Genomic DNA, 11,034 nt, shown 5'->3' with positions numbered 1-11,034 from the left:
CACTGCATGGGTATTTTCAGGCATGGCCTTTACGGGCCTCATATCTCACCATACAGCTAAATAGAACGGGAAACGATGCAGAGCATAGAGGCTGAAGCGGAAACCGCAATATTCCGATTGTTTTCTAATAATACCATCCCATCAATGCAAAATGATGCACTGCCAGCAGAAAGGAAATTCACGAAGTGAGAGACATGCAGCTCAAGTGAGTTATGATGCATGAACTCAGGCTGAAAAGAGATGCGGGGCTAAGTTTTGACAGGTCTCTCTCAAAGCTGCCCAAGAAGACAACGCAACGTCAAGAGAAAAAGTATTGGATAAAAAGATGGCATCAGGTGAGCTATAGTGGGTCATATGCCGCCTCCGCATAATGGGCTTCGGAGCATTCAAATGGCGATGACAGCTACTTCTTTTAAATTGAGTTGTCAATTAATAAAGCCTGAAGAGCTCCAAGCTGTCACTTCGGTATGAGCATTTCTCACAGAGCGCAAAACTGAGAAGAGAAGCTCGCCACCTGCCTGAACAATTTCGTCAACATTGGCCTTATCACTGCTCTTGTCGCAAAGTCGAAACTCGCAGAGGCCATGATGCTGAATGATGATGACCTTGAACAAGCGGCTATCCAGCTGGCTCGGTTCCGTATGGACACTACGCTGCCTAGCATACTGGACCAATATGCCGCCTTGCTTGAGAGTTATAAGCGCCTGAAGAGCGACTATGAAGAAGAGCGTGATGGTAGAGAGAAATACAAACAAATTTCCAAAGGCCAAGGCGGGAATCCTTTTGTGCTTGTCTTGGTCGATGGCGATGCTTACGTCTTCCACGAAACCTTGGTAGGCAACGGTTCTAATGGCGGACGAGCTGCAGCACAACTCCTCAAAGAGTCTATCAAGAGCAGTCTCAAGAAAAAGGACCTTGAGCACTGCCAAATCATGGTGCGCGTATATGCAGACATTGTCGGCTTATCGAAGAATCTGTACAGGGCAGGCTTGACAGGTCCCGAAAAGCGATCTCTCTGTCCATTTGTCGCTAGTTTCAACAGGTCATATGGACTCTTTGACTTTGTTGACGTCGGGGAGTGGGATGAGACAGCTGATTTAAAGCTGCGTGCAGCACTCAATCTATATGCCGCAAATCCACAGTGCAAACACATCTATTTTGCGGGCTGCCACGACAGCGGATACATCTCTGATTTGGCGACATATTCAGGCAGCAGAGAACGGTTAACGCTGGTGACGGCGCCTGATATCAAATTTCAAGATGACTACGACCGGTTAGATATGGAAGTTGAAGAGTTTCTTGGCGTATTCCAGCCAGTTCCAGCTCAGTCTTCTTCAGGTCATCAATCACCTCGTTCAAGGTCTGGCTCTGTCAAGGGCGCCTCCAGAGACTGGAGAGTAACGGCAACACCCATAAGGGATTCTCATACTGGCTCTGCAACAAAGAAGCAGCAGAAATGCAAATTTTATCGGAGTGGTACATGTAAATATGGTGACGATTGCAAGAACTTGCATGTGGATGAAATAAAGCTTCCTACTGGAGGATGGGACGCAACTAGATGATGGAAATGGCGCCTTCCATTCTCAGCCTTCACATCTACCTAAAATTATTTATCAAAATGAAGATTGCTACATAAATTAAACGACATAAATACATGTATGTCCCCCTTTTACAATTCTTCTACATCTTTGATACCCCGCATTGTTGTTGCACGGCCTTGATGTATTTTGTCTTGCCCACTCAGCTTTTGCTTACCTCGGGCTGGAGCGCAGACCCAAACGTTTAGATAGTAAACAAAAAAGAAAAGAAAAAAGCGACACACAAAGCATAAAACAATGACAAGTCGTTGAAATATTATAAGATATTATAAATATCTTAACAATTGTTTCATCTAGTATACAACTAGTCAAGCAACTCTGCGCACCAAACCTTTCTTGCGCAACACAAGCGCCAAACTCAGTTGAAGCAATTGTCTAGGCAAGTAACAACTCAAAAGAAGGGGCAGAAAAGATCAAAAAGGAAATCAGAAGAAAAAAGAAAGAAAGAGAAAAAGAGCAAAAAACATACAACAGCCGGTGTTCGCTGATGGTCACCCACTCAACTACTAATCTGCCGGTTAGTGGCTTGTCTATGGGGGAGCAGACGGGACCCCGAATTTTCCACTACCTATGGTCGTATGTGCTGGAATGCCGAGCCATTTCAACTTATAATTCTGATGCTTTACTACATGTATTTTCTTCTGGGATTGTTTAGACGCATTATTATTTATTGATTTTGTTTGTTTGCCTTTGAGAACAATCCAACGAGACATCAATATTATTAGGAGTAAGCCTATCTTATCCCATCGATTCTTTCAGCTATAAACTCCTCGATACACAACCCAAGCTCGTTCTCGACTCTTTTTATTCAGATGGTTGACTTTTCAAGGGCGTATACCATCTTTTCCAAATCGAAGCTTCCTACAGAAGTAATAGTTACTGGCTCAATGGTCGGATTTGCTAGCTACATATCAGTATTTTATTCTTCATGAATGGAAATTGAGTTGGTACTTTAAGTGGCGTTGAAGAGCATCTTTCCTCTTATAAGAGTTTGAGCATGTGGGACAAGTATGGGGCGTTTTGGAAGAGTGTACGTCTCTAGCAGTGCATTAGAACTTCAACGTTATTTGGTAGAATAAAAATTCGTACCTCAAATGGCGTTTGCGAACATCAGCCCTGTTGAAAGACTGAAAACAAGTGGGACAAGTATAAGGCTTTTTGGAAGAGTGTCCAGTTCTGGTAACGCGTTAGCATTTTGAAACTAAGTAATCCATAGAATATAAGCTGGTACTTCAAATGGCGCATAAGAGCACGATTGCTCGAATAAGATTCGGAACAAGATTTGGGACAAAGGGAGCAAGTATACGGTTTAATTCTGCCATCATTGATGTATGAGTATAAAAGATCTTATCTATTTTAAGCATTGTAAAGGACTTACTTCAAGGCCATATAGCCACTGTCCGAATATTGCATGTGGCTCACATCCAGCAATGGAAGATTGCTGGTTGCCTCTTCTGAACAATTGGTTGTAGAAGTGGTTACGTTCTCAGCAATCTCCTCAGATGCATCCAGATTATTAATGAATTGGAATATTCTTTCATGATTTGCAATGGTAAGCTGATATTTCTATACACATTGTGTTGGAAAGAGTTATCTCATCAGAGAATTGCGTCGACCTTAAAAAGCGGTAAACCGCCGAGCAAGGAGGAGATCATCGCTTTATCTTGCGAGAGCTATATATAATTGAGCCTACCATCATATGGACAAGCTCACTGACCTACCTGATTGCCCCTGATGTTTTCTGCTCTTCTTACCTGTATAAAAGCGCCATCATTCTTTAGCTCATTCGTACTCTGTACGACAGTCGCATCCGACTAGACGCAATTCTTTGGTGTTTATGGATTTTATAGACGGTGAGATCATCACCGCCCGGGGCAATCCGCTCGAGACTCGTAAATATCAGAGATTCTCGGCTGTCTCCGTGATAATAGTTACTAATAGAAGGTAGCGCGTAGATATAATTGACTTGTTTATTTTGACACCATATTTTCTTGAGATTGGCATAAAAGCCGAGGAAGAACTTATGTACTTGTATTAGAACTCACGATAGAACTGATTCATCGCAATCCTCTAGCAGATTGTTCCACACCAGATTGTTAAAATCCGTAAATTCCATGTCTGACTGTGTACTGGAAGAAAAGTCATTTGGATTGATTGATTGGTTGTCGAAGCTTCCTTCATCGCTGGTGGTGTAGAGGTCGGGCTGCGATCGCGTGGAAGCCATCATAGATATCATTCCCGATGAGACAACTAGGTAGAATTATTCAATGCTGAAACTGTTAAGTTTTTTTTTGTAAAAGCAGATCTTGTAGATGAAGAGTAAGTGATGTGGAAGATGGAGAGTTTGAGAAATCTTTGAGTGCTTTATGGGCATGCTTGATCTCCACTTTGAGGACACACAGCTGCACCACCACCACCGTTAAACACCACCGCCAAACACCACCATCAAATTTCACCTGTATACATCAAATGCAGGTGTGCATAAGTACATGTACTTCCAGCACCTTCTACACCACACCATGCACCACCATGCACCACCACCACCACTATATACCACTGCCTGTCACCACTGAACACCACCTCCGTCACCATCGCTCCCCCACCGATCCAAGTCAAAGTCCAGTCGCGTAGCTTCAATGATTCAACGCGTCAAGAGGCCGCCTCGACTCTTCAACCAGCACCACCCCCCAACAAGAGGTGATAAAGTCTGTTTTCTGCTCTCTTTTTTATCATCTTCATGTGTAAAGATTCCAAACAACGCTGTAGACTTAATGGCCTCAAGCCGCACAACACGGGGCTACGCGACGTTGGGCTGATTGCTTACCTGTACTATTGAAGCCTATCGTGCAGCAGCGTTCAACTGCTAGGCCTAGGCCGTAATACCAGACCCTTAACCCATGTCCTTGCGTGCGCGCTCAATGTAGATGGATATCCTGATGTATCTGCTGATGATAACGATCTACTATTAGTACGTTCGAACTTTTGTATTATTTCTTCTTAGTTCTACACTACTCCGTACCTCGTCGTGAGATTCATTCTATTCCTTGAATATGGGTTATTCTACACGACCCGTGATTTTCCAAGACGGAGCATGCCTTTAAGCTTAGTCATGGCTGCCGGCCTACCTACATGGAGCGACAATCATATCACTGCTGCCTATTGGTGAATACCTTTGTTGGTTGGGCATTTGATCCGAAAAGCCTCATCCTTTGTCATAGCCACCTTGCACAGCTGTCTTCATAGCCGCCTTGCTTTCCACCGTAGCTACTATCCATTTAACTATTCAAACAAGGAAGAATTAACAGCTGGCGAGAGTCCGAGGTGGTTATCTTTTGTATCGCGGGACACCATTTAATTGCTACTCCTCTTCCTTATATGTAACACACACAATACAGCAGGATTCTAAAAACTCAATAGCCATGGCTACAAATGCAACGAAAGTGCCAAATTCCTCAGATACTGACAAAACGCCTCCAGGGCATGACATCTTCTGCACCCCAGAAAACAGCCACTTTCACTCCAAGGTATCGTATAGAGCCCTTGATGCGTCCAGACGAGAGATCCGCCTGCTCGTTATGTTGCCCGATGATGGACTAGGATTGATCAAATGCGAGCTACTACATAATGTGCTCCTATCTGAGGTACAAGGTCAATATTTTGCATTATCATACTGTGCTGGAGATGTTCACATGACGCGCGACATCCTTGTGGATGGTGTGAGATGTATCGTCTTTGCGAATCTGAGGCATACTCTGGCAGCAGCTCGGCATTATTTCAAGGCGAATCCTGAAAAGGTGAAGACCAAAGACGGCAAATTTCTGGTGTGGGTCGATCAAATCTGTATAAACCAGTATGACCTAGCGGAGAGATCTCATCAAGTTGGATTTATGAGGGATATCTACCAGTGCGCACAGCAAACTCTCATCTGTTTGTCAACGAAAAAGTCCAAAGCGAGCGGATTGAAATGGCTTATAGATTTATGCGATAAGGTGCCACCTCGAGACGACGACGACGATGTAACCAATGTACTGAAAAAAGAGGATGACGCAAACACAATATTAGAATCTACCTTGAAGGGCGGTACAAGCCGGCAGCAAGAGATTGCTTATGAGCGCTTCCATTGGAAGCGCCTCTATAGATATCTCTGGAAAAATATTGCAGATGAAGGGTTCATCAATGGATGGCTTGCTTTCTACGACGTTGTGGAGAGTCCTTGGTGAAGCAGAGCCTGGGTTTTCCAAGAGTTCATCGCCTCTCCTACTGTATCGTTGCTGTACTGGCGTTCTTCCGTATCCTGGGATCATGTGTCCCCAATACTGCAGTCACTCTACTTCGCTCACATTCCTGCTCTCACAAATCGAGGCATTTTTCTCAGGGTAACCGGTTTCAAGCCTGGTGGGCTGCAAGACCGCCAGATGGGTCGCATCATTGACCGGATCGAACGTACACACTCTGATGCAGCACTCGATACGGTAAATTTCATGGCCAGGACCAAAGTCAAAGAAGTCGTTGGCTCTATAGATCTCAAGGATCTCCTTGCGCATTCTAGGCATTGTAAGGCTTCCGACGATCGGGATAGGATATTCGCCTTCCTCGGTTTAGCAGATCCACGCTATGAAATTACAGCGAATTATGCTACCGATCATAGCATCAATGCCGTTCTTATCAATACTACAGTAAGCATCATACGCTTCGAAAATAAACTTGATACTTTACGCTACGCAGCATTTCCTACTTTGTCAGTACGGGGGCTGCCTTCTTGGGTTGTCGATTGGACTTCCAAGGAGGCTACTAGTATTGTACACAACAATACCACCACTTGGCCAAAGGGCATTTTCCATGGTATGAGGAATGCAAACGCCAATGTATCTTATCGGAGTTTTAGAGACTCTCGAGGGATTCACAGGACACTAGCCCCAGGAGTCAGCGGTGTGTTCATTGACGACCTTGGCTTCTATATACGTACCAACTCAACCTCAGGTTTTGGGGATGAGAACCTTTTCCCATGTTTTCTGACTCAAAACTACCTTGTATTTACTACGGATCAGGCGCAATGCTCTGATCAGGTTTGGGTTCTCGACGGAGCGTCTGAGGCGATAATATTACGACCCATGGATCTCGGCTATCGCTTCATTAGTTGCGCTACAGTCTGGGCGAAGACTGGAGTTGGATCAATAACAACTGCTGACAAAGAATTACTCAAAACAGCAGGGGAACGCATTTGGATTGTATAATATTAGTGCCCTCACCTACATGTAGTCTCTCATCTTGGTTTTCAAGGCTTTCTGTATTGAAGTTGGGATATTTGCCGTCCATTTCGAAGCCAGCTATTCTCTCGTCTGTGCGCAAATATTAGACCATTATGTGGCTTGAATATATCCAAAGCCAGATATCGGTTCACGAGATCGGATACGGTTTCTTTATCTACTGTTAGACGCGACGCTTTCTCAGCATTCTCTATTTAGGTAGAATCCATTTTTACTACACAAAGTACCTTAGGATTTGACCCATATGAGGTTACGATGTATTCAGATGTCGAACGTTAAGCCTTCTGCTTCATTCCTCTCAGTGACGCCGCGTCTGTATTGTGTAGTACTTCTTCAGCTAGTTGGTACTCCAATAAAAATATGATGACATTGATTTGTTATGAACGAATAAACTATATTAAATACACTTTAAAAGTTCAATCTTGATCATATACGTGACCCCAAATACCATTACCCTTGAGAAAGAAGCAAGTGCAGCGAATGATCAATTGACAAAAGATTCATTACAAACTCGAGCACACACTTTTTTCCGCAGCCTCCACACAGAATGGGTTGGCAGTAAAGACCCCATTAGGATCCGCCTTCTTCCTTATTTGACGCAAATTTTCATACGTTTCAGTGTCATAATAGTGCTGCCAAACCTTCTTCATATCCCAGTCACCATACGAGCCCCAGAGAACGCGGCGGTCGTCCTTACAAAAGTAAGTAGCTGCCCCAGCGTCGTTCTCATCTTGCCACTTCTTGGCCCCCTCATAGTTATCTTGGTGAAAGACGTCCCAGGTGCCGCTAATAGTGGCATCTCTCCAGCCATAAGCAGTACCGTTGTTTGCGTTGTTCGCGAACATGGAGCCTTTCCCGCCATAGACTTGCAACTGAGACGAGACCCACAGGCCGTTGTTCTTATTAGAGATAATTTCATCAATACGCCCAGAGAACCATTTGGACCATCCAGTCTTGGAGAGCGAGGTTGAGTTGGTCGTATTGGTACGTTTGATGTAAGGGTAGGGGAACTCGCGCCGGCTTCTGAAGAGCCACATGGACGCAATGTAGGACATTGGAGTATCTTTATCAGTCTCCTTGCTAAATTTGAAGAGATCGTGTTTGACACTTTTGATACGGTTGAAAAGATCTGGAGAGAATTCGTCGATTCCCAAATTGACCCATTGGGCGTACACAACAATGACTGCGTACTTGAATTTGAACACATTGGCGAAGTTTTTCTTGCCATCGTGAATGTTATCTGGCAATGTCTCCTTGAGCTCGTCTTCCGAGCCTGGGAAAAGGTCTAGGAGATTTGTCTCTCTGCTGACGACGTTGACAGTGAAGTCGTAGCTGCGCGGGAAGTTTGGGTCTTCTCCTTTCTCCACCAATATGTCGAGGAGCTCCTTTAAAGTGTCTTGATGGTAGTGGAACGCCATCCAGAGACCCTTGGAACCCTGATACTTTTTGTCATCTTGAACTTCTACTGTGAAGTGGGTCAAGACTCCTATGTTGCCAGGGCTGCCACCAAGTAGTCCAAAGAACAGGTCGGGCTGTGTCTCTTTGGTTACAGTAACTAGTTCTCCAGCGTGATTCACGATATGAAGCTCACGGATATAGTCTCCGAGAAGCCCAAATGATCGAGCCAGCATACCATAGCCGCCGGTCTGGGCATGGCCTCCGAGATGAACCGTGGCGCATTGGCCAGTTGGCATGAAGACGCCGTTGGCCAAGAGGAAGTCGTAGACTTCGGACAGAGACCAACTGACACTTGCTTTGATATAGACCTTATCGTTGGCGGTATCACGGATCAATACAAGGTCCTTATTCTTGTCTCGGAACGTAAGTTCCAAGTCCAGCTGAATTCCATCGGGACCGGTTGAGGAGGCACCGCTGTACTGGTGACCGCCAGTCCTGATGGCAATCGGCTTGGAAAACTTGTTGGCATATCTAACAACACCTTGGATATCCTCTACGCTCGTGGGCTGTAGGATCTCTCCAGGGTTCATGTTACGCTCTTGTCCATAGGTGGACGTGGCGTAGATGTCATTTGCCTGGTCATAGGCTGCAGTTCCTGGCTTGAGCTGACTGCCCTGGAAAGTCGGATCGGGGTTCATATTGTATGGCTGATAGAGTTTTTATTTTCTCTTCTCTGGAATGTAAACGAGATGAAAGAAAGAGAGATGATGTTTGTATTGAAAATAGGGTCTTAACACTCTCTTATATGTACTTGTTCACACCCCCTAATATGTGCTTGTGCGCCACTTATGTGCTCGTGCGTAGCTGCGCCGCCTAGTACAATCCTCCATAAGCAATCCTGCATGAGCAAACAGCTGTCTATGCTCCCGAACAGTGTACATTTAGAAGCCGCGCCGGGCACCAAAGACGGCGATCGCCGTTTTCTGGCTCTTTTGAGCTGGCTCAAACGTCATTTCTTTCTTTTGGTGTCAAAGAAGAGCGCATCAATGGATGCCATCATGTAAGTTTGACTATAGACTTTGTGATGGAATGCTGGCATCTTGGTTGTACCGCAGTCTTGCGAAGGTGGAGACGTGGCTTGTGATTCGGAGAAAGCGACGCAAGGGGGTTTGCCACTTGAAAACGATAGGACGTGGATGAGAGAGGCGCGTTCAATGCATCTAGGCTATTGATAAACTGATTCGATAGTCGCTGCAAGGAGGTTTTCGATAGTTTCCAGGCGGCCTGCCAGGCATATTTTTGAAAACGTATGGATGAAAGTCCAGCGATAGGGGGAAAGAATGCTCAATAGCTGAGATCATGGACTAAGAAATTACAAAAGCTTTGACCTGATTGTGTTACTTTTAAAATTACATGATAATTTAGCCACAACGGAAATTTAAAATACATTGCAGCTTTTGCAACCGGTGAAGCTTCAGCTCATGGCTATTTTTAACTGCGACTTTTAGCTCGCACAGACTTCCAGCCTTAGCATGATCCAGCTGAAGCTGAACAATTTGGGTTATGTATCATTATGTATGCAAAGCTGATATTTGTCCTTGTACTGTTACTGTCGTCATCCTGTCACCAAGGACTTGTACCCCAGAGACTGTCTCAGACAGTGGCAAGAGCATTCCGTTTTATCCGCTTTACTTTGCTTTGCTTTGTGCTATTTGGTTGATTATTTAAAATACGGATATTGCCATGATAAAAATCTATAACATTGCTTTTTTTAATTTATTTATATGGAGTACTAAATGATATTTGGATGATAAGTATTGGCCGCCTTTTCAAAGTACTGACTGTCAGCATTACGATGGCTATTCATGTAATGAGTACATGTATTTCATCTAGGTATGGCTGGCAGTTAGAAACTACCCTTCTAGACCGCAAGATCAGTAATATTGCCGTAGTCGATCAGAATAGCGCCATAGCGCCATAGTAGCTATTAAAGCTCAAGGCGATAACATTTCAACAGTCAATATCTATATCTTATCATCGACGCTGGAGCTAATGTTACTTGTCAGCCTATCAGACATGCAATACCGGCTCAAATGTTTGTTTTATTCGCGTATAATTGCATTTCATACGATATAGCCTCATATGAATAATGATCTGATTCATTTGGACCCTGCTTTAGTTGTACTAGCAAGCATTTGGACGAAAACCGCTTGAAATAATGTAGTGATCTATTTGCTAAATCTTCGATCAACATTTACGAAGAGGCTATCGGCAGTAAAAAGGCCTAAATCTTGGCTAAAGGGACCAGGCCATTTCTTCTTGTTATAAGCTGATTGCTTCTAAATTCTAAAAATAGTCACATACGAATATATCGCCTGTGTAAAGCAGCGATACAGCGTCCATGCTTCATGCACACGCCCTAGCATCTCATAGTGCCCTTGTTTGGTAAATACTGGGATAATCTCGCTAATGAAAATGCAGCGGGACGAGATTTTGCGGTTGCGCTCCCCGGCAAAACTCAGAGATGTAACATATTACTCAGCAGCCAGTGCATCGTGAAAGTCTTGTTGTGCTATAAATAATTTCTCGTCGAAGTTGAATAAATAATTTCTCATGAAAAGCAAACAAATAATTTTCGTGAAAAGTGTATATAGCACAATCACTCAGACGTTTCTGCGCCTTTCTGAGATACATAAGCATCTCTCTTCAATGGCCCAGGCATATAATTTCTGTGGAACATCTTCACTTTGACTCTCCATGTACAAATCAAG

General features: G+C 44.2%; 4 protein-coding genes across 4 annotated transcripts; 2 read left to right on the top strand and 2 right to left on the bottom strand.

The window, feature by feature from the left end:
* The first annotated feature begins 476 nt into the window (after positions 1 to 476).
* Positions 477 to 1,845, top strand: GGI43DRAFT_124977 (zinc finger CCCH domain-containing protein). The gene has a single exon (XM_083199101.1). The coding sequence runs from the start codon at positions 585 to 587 to the stop codon at positions 1,560 to 1,562; it is 978 nt and encodes a 325-aa protein (XP_083058056.1). The 5' UTR covers positions 477 to 584; the 3' UTR covers positions 1,563 to 1,845.
* A 551-nt stretch (positions 1,846 to 2,396) lies between these two features.
* Positions 2,397 to 3,970, bottom strand: GGI43DRAFT_124993 (uncharacterized protein). The gene is made up of 6 exons (XM_083199102.1): positions 3,644 to 3,970; positions 2,977 to 3,132; positions 2,830 to 2,913; positions 2,688 to 2,774; positions 2,550 to 2,636; positions 2,397 to 2,498 (listed from the first exon to the last, which is right to left on the bottom strand). The coding sequence occupies exons 1-6, from the start codon at positions 3,832 to 3,834 to the stop codon at positions 2,483 to 2,485; spliced, it is 621 nt and encodes a 206-aa protein (XP_083058055.1). The 5' UTR covers positions 3,835 to 3,970; the 3' UTR covers positions 2,397 to 2,482.
* Positions 3,971 to 5,017: 1,047 nt separating this feature from the next.
* On the top strand, positions 5,018 to 6,832 carry GGI43DRAFT_386142 (heterokaryon incompatibility domain-containing protein; the record flags this gene model as incomplete). The annotated part of the gene is made up of 2 exons (XM_083203750.1): positions 5,018 to 5,814; positions 5,974 to 6,832. 2 exons carry the CDS (start codon positions 5,018 to 5,020, stop codon positions 6,830 to 6,832), a joined length of 1,656 nt encoding a protein of 551 aa, XP_083058054.1.
* Positions 6,833 to 7,197: 365 nt separating this feature from the next.
* GGI43DRAFT_124971 (FAD-binding oxidoreductase) lies at positions 7,198 to 9,182 on the bottom strand. The gene has a single exon (XM_083199100.1). It carries the CDS (start codon positions 8,959 to 8,961, stop codon positions 7,369 to 7,371), a length of 1,593 nt encoding a protein of 530 aa, XP_083058053.1. The 5' UTR covers positions 8,962 to 9,182; the 3' UTR covers positions 7,198 to 7,368.
* Between the last annotated feature and the right edge of the window lie 1,852 nt (positions 9,183 to 11,034).

Source organism: Trichoderma evansii, assembly GCF_050947405.1.
Source record: "Trichoderma evansii strain SZMC 28006 chromosome Unknown GGI43scaffold_18, whole genome shotgun sequence".
In the NCBI taxonomy this organism is placed as follows: Eukaryota; Fungi; Ascomycota; class Sordariomycetes; order Hypocreales; family Hypocreaceae; genus Trichoderma; species Trichoderma evansii.
This window is presented reverse-complemented; position numbering and strand designations above follow the sequence as displayed.